At 24.4% G+C, this 5,202-nt stretch overlaps 1 protein-coding gene across 1 annotated transcript in view; it reads right to left on the bottom strand.

Annotated features, from left to right (window-relative positions):
- LOC101492374 (uncharacterized) overlaps positions 1–2,619 on the bottom strand; it is a 4,471-nt gene extending 1,852 nt beyond the window's left edge. The window contains exons 1-3 of the mRNA XM_004488955.2: positions 2,450–2,619; positions 1,161–1,299; positions 547–560 (exon numbers count right to left, since the gene is read on the bottom strand). Coding sequence (XP_004489012.1) covers positions 547–560; positions 1,161–1,299; positions 2,450–2,486 — 190 coding nt within the window. The 5' untranslated portion in view covers positions 2,487–2,619. The remainder of the gene's footprint in view (positions 1–546; positions 561–1,160; positions 1,300–2,449) is intronic.
- Between the last annotated feature and the right edge of the window lie 2,583 nt (positions 2,620–5,202).

A 5,202-nucleotide genomic window follows, 5' to 3' on the forward strand; every position in this document is an offset into this window, starting at 1 on the left:
AGATGCGGATTTCAATTGACTTATTAAAGTAATAAAGGCAGAAATGAAACACAGTAGAATTATCGACTGCACCGAAATATCTTCTAAACCTATATGATCCTCGCTTTTTTTCCCTTTTCAGGATAAGAGTTATGATGTTGTATTGTGAAATGGAATTTGTTTGAACATCATTCTTGGCCTTGCAACTTAATTATTTAAGGAAGATTTCGTTATTTTACAATAATTTTTTAGAACTAAATACAATGGCTGATTACTTGTTTTCTTGATTTTCTAGATACTCGGTGAAACCTAAGCCTTTTGCAAGAATGCATGAAGCCTTTTGATTATGATTTGAAATGAAAGAACAAGAAAAAAAGTTAGAAGTTGAAGATCATTCCTAAAACATTAGGAATGACTCTTCATTTTATCCATGAGTCCTAGAAAATAAATTATGCTAAAAAGAGATTAAGCCATAAAGAAATTATTGAAAACCTCTATTAATGTAACATGAAGCACTTCAAATGACTCAATCTACAAGGTTAAATCTCTTCTAAGTTCTAACACAACCAGCCATCTTTTCCCTTTAAGTTGAAGCTTCATGTCCAACTTCTTATTCGGTTATTCCAGATAAAACCCTTCAATCTCTTTGCCAAATTTATGGCACTATCATGTGAACAAAACAAACAATAGTGAAAACTCTCTAAATAAGAGGGGACAATTGTTGTCGATGGCGGAATAAACATGCCACTGTGACCTATGGCGCTGCCATGCCAAGCATCCCTTCACAAATTACCTATGGCCGCCATTTAACAACACTAAAACATTTTCACATTTCTTCTTGTTAGTTAAATACCAACTCACGATTCAAGGTCAGCTTTCCACGTGTTATCCGATTGGAATATGAACTAATGGAATTACCGGTTCCGGCTGAGATTATATGTTACCTTACACGATTAATAATTACCAGACCTATTGTACAACATCCTTACGAGACAACCATACTAAATGAGACCATTGAAGCGAAATGGCAAGCTTTGAATGATTAATTTAAATTAGGAAAAATAATCTAAACAAAGAAATCAGAGTAATGCAGTCAACAATTATTTCCATTTAAACTCCTTACATTCTAAGCCAATTTAATCATAGATAAGGCTTAAAAGGTTCCAAATAAGATAATTTACCAAGTTGCGATAATACCTTTCCGGCCACCATAGTGAGGAGCTGTGTCCCAAAACTCGTCACGCAATTGTATTAGCTGAGTCTTTGTTATGGGCTGAGGATGCTTCCAAGGCTTAGGCTTTCGAATCTTTTTAACAGTCCCTGTCAAAATTGTTTGAAAGTTTATGTTTATGTTTGCGTATACGGAAGCCGAAATTAAACTTTATTCTAAAATTAGAGCATTGGTATCAGGAACAAGCCACTAAAGATAGTTCCACCTTAAGAAAACAAAATGAAATGAAAAATCTAACCACAAGCATCTGAAATAATGAATGACGATAACGATCATTGTTACCATAAATTATAATCACAGTGTTATCAATGGCGGATGGTAGACCATGACAGAAAGCCAAAATTCTGCCATTTATTGCGGCCATATCCACCATAAAATACTGTGGTGCTGCCATCCTTCAAAAATTTGACATGGCAATTGTTAAAAAATCCATCACAGCAATCTGCCATGGCACCGCCATAACCGATATTTGACAAAACTGCAAAATCGTCATCTAAAAACATTCTATACTTTGTAAACTACAGCCATTCAACAAAAATATCAAAGATCCAAGCTAACTCAAACAGAAGTAGGATCAAATCCATAAAGATTCCAATTATTTTTAATATCAAAAAAAGGTATTGAACTAATTAATAATTATTTACCCTATCAATTACACAAATCCAAATTTAAGTACCTAATTCAAATGGAAATCACGAGGAACCAATTTCCATCCTCAATTTAATACTAAATCAGAAAGAAAAAATTCAAAACAACAAATAAGAAAGAGAGATAAACCAAAAAACAATATCTCAGCACATTGTAGAATTCACATATTTGCCAACCATTCTAACTCTTATCCAAAGAAAGCTATAAGCATCAACCAAACAAATCAAAATCACATCATATCACAAAGAAAAATTAATATTAAAAAACAAATGCTATCAATGTTCACAAAGGGTATGATTTTCAATCTTATTAAATTAAATATAAAAAATATAGAGTCTAAAATAAATAAATAAATAAAGTAAATAAAATAAAATATATACAAGGAAAAAAAGTATCTGGGCTGTGCCCTATGAAATTGAGTTTTTCTTCGTGTTAAAAAATTATAGTAATTTCCAAATGGGGTTTAAAAATTAAAAAACAAAATCCAGAAAGAACAGATTTTGACGCCGACCCAACATGAAATTCGTGAAGATTTATCGAAACGCAATGCAAATTAAAAAAAGGTTTATAAGAAATGAAAGGAAAAATTACCATCAGGCTTGGAATGAGAGGATCCAGCACAACCCATTGAAGAAAAAGCAAAGCTTTGTTGGGAGAAGATAAAGAAAAGATGTGAAATTGATTCAGTGTGATTGCAAGTCAATGACGTAAGGGTAGTAATGGCTTCACTCTACAATGTCGCTTTTTGTTAGAGAAGCTATTACTCCCAATTATAACTTAATTATTAATACAAACTTATTTATTACACTTACTTTTAAAATATTATTACTACCAATTCTATTTTCTGATTTTTAAAGGATAAATATTAAATATAAATAAAAAAATTATTTAAATATTTAATGCATCTAATAGTCATAATTTCTTTTATAAATAAGATACAAAAGTCTCCAAAAAAAAATTATAATTGGGATAGAGGTAGTATCATTTACTCAATCCATTCATTGATTAATTAATACTAGTATTAATGTTTACACCATCCAATAAAAATAAATTTTCAATTTCATATTATTTGGAGATTTTTTTTTAATTATTTGATTTATAATAAAATGAGGTTTTAGTAATTTAAAATTTGACTGAAAGATAAATAAAATTTAATTAATAATTATTTCGATTAAAATTTAAACTCAATTTTTTTTAGAATGATTTGTTTTTAATTAAAACTTATTATCCACTTGATTCAAAAGTTTATTTTTTGAGTTTAATAATATCAATGTAATCAATTTTACAAGATTTATTTTATTAAAAAAATACTTATTATTATATTGAATTTTTGTTTGTAATATTATTTTTTAATTGTATTCATAAATATTTAATTTGTGAGATATGATTGATATTTATATAAATTTAAGAGAAAAAATATTATATGAAAATTATGTGGACAACAAATAAAAAATAAGATAATCAAAGAAAAAAATAGGATAATATCTCCAAATAAAAAACGTATTAGAAAAGTCAAATAATTTTATTTAAAATTTAGTTTAAATACTTCAATCTATTAAATGTTATTTATATTTATATTACAATTGAAGTAAATGGAAAAAGTAAGGCCAACTAATTAAGGAGTCATTCTAGCCAAAGAGTGTGCAACATTTTATTTTTGAAATGAAACTATAATATACTCTCCAACACTTTTACAATAAATGTAATTTTAGTAAAAATAAAATAAAATAAAAATATATTTTAAAATAAATATTGTTTTTATTTTTAGAATGACTTTAATTAGTTTTTTAAATTCTTCAATCAATATTATATACATTATTTCTGAAGTATTAATTACACTTTACAATAATAAAATTATTATTTTTCTTCTATTTATTACTGTTTTAATAAATATAAACAAAAATCTTAAAGAACATAAAAATGGACTAATAACTAATAAGTTATAAGTGAAGGGAGAGGATGTTAGATTACCCTTATTAGAATTGGAGTGTGATGTGTAACACTCACATTCATTATACACCTTTCTTTGGGGTCAGTCAAACACAAGCTGCCTTCCACTTATTTTATGCGACCCCTCTAATCATTTCACAATCATGTGCTTCCACTCTTCTTTTCATTCACCTTTTTTATATTTTAAAATATCATATCAGATTGATTTCTCTAAAACTAATTCTTTTCCACTATGTGTCCACCTCCAGATTTGAATATGAAAGAGTTGTGTTGATTGATTTTATAATTTAAATATAATGCGACCATGCATTAGACGTTCCATTTTTTTTTCATATTTTTGTATTAAAAAATTATTTATTTAATAAAATAAAAATAATTATAATATTTTAAAAAATAAAATAATATTAATAAATTAAAATAAAAATAATAAATAAAATTAGATTAATAATAATAATAATAAAGTAAATTATATTAATAAAATAAAATTAATTAAATTGAACAAATAAAATAAATTAAATTAAAGAAAAAAAATACCACAAATTGAATAAAAAATACATCAAATTCAAAATTTATTATTATTATTATTAATTTTTATTTATTAGATCCAGGAAAAAAAAAATAGGAGGAAGTTGGTATAATATAACACGTCATTTATTTTGGCATACCTATTTCACCGTATTTTTTTCTTTCAAAATAATGTATTTTATTTTATTTTATTAATAGTATTTTTATTTTTTAATTATTTTTAATTTATTTAAAAAATCAAAATACTATTAATAAAATAAAATATATTAAATTGAATAAAAAAATACAACAAACGATTGACTAAATGTGACAAAATAAATAACGTGTCTCTAATATTTTACAGATAAAATAACAACATATTTTCTTAACAACACCATCTTATTTTTATTTCAATCTAATAAATAAAAAAATTAAATAATAATAATAATAATAATAATAATAAAATATTGTTAATGAAATTAAAAATTAATAATAACAATATTTAAAAAATATATAAAATTTTAATAATAAAATCAAACAAAATATAAAATTTAACTTGAGTAGATGTGCGAAAATAAATAACATTTTATATTATTTTGACAACCCAATTATATTTTACAGTTAAATTAGTATTTAATATAAGTTTTTTAACAATTGAGTTATTGATTATTTAATAAATTAAAAATAATTAAAATATTTAAAAAAATCAAAATACTATTAATAAAATAAAATAAAATAAAATACATTAAATTAGAAAATAAAAATGGTGAAATAAATGTGTCAAAATAAATAACGTCTTATTTTATAACAACTTCTTCCTTTTTCTTTTGGATCTAATACATAATAATAATAATAATAATAATAATAATAATAATAAATAAATAAATAAA

This window comes from Cicer arietinum, chromosome 1 (genome assembly GCF_000331145.2).
Source record: "Cicer arietinum cultivar CDC Frontier isolate Library 1 chromosome 1, Cicar.CDCFrontier_v2.0, whole genome shotgun sequence".
NCBI classification, from domain to species: Eukaryota; Viridiplantae; Streptophyta; class Magnoliopsida; order Fabales; family Fabaceae; genus Cicer; species Cicer arietinum.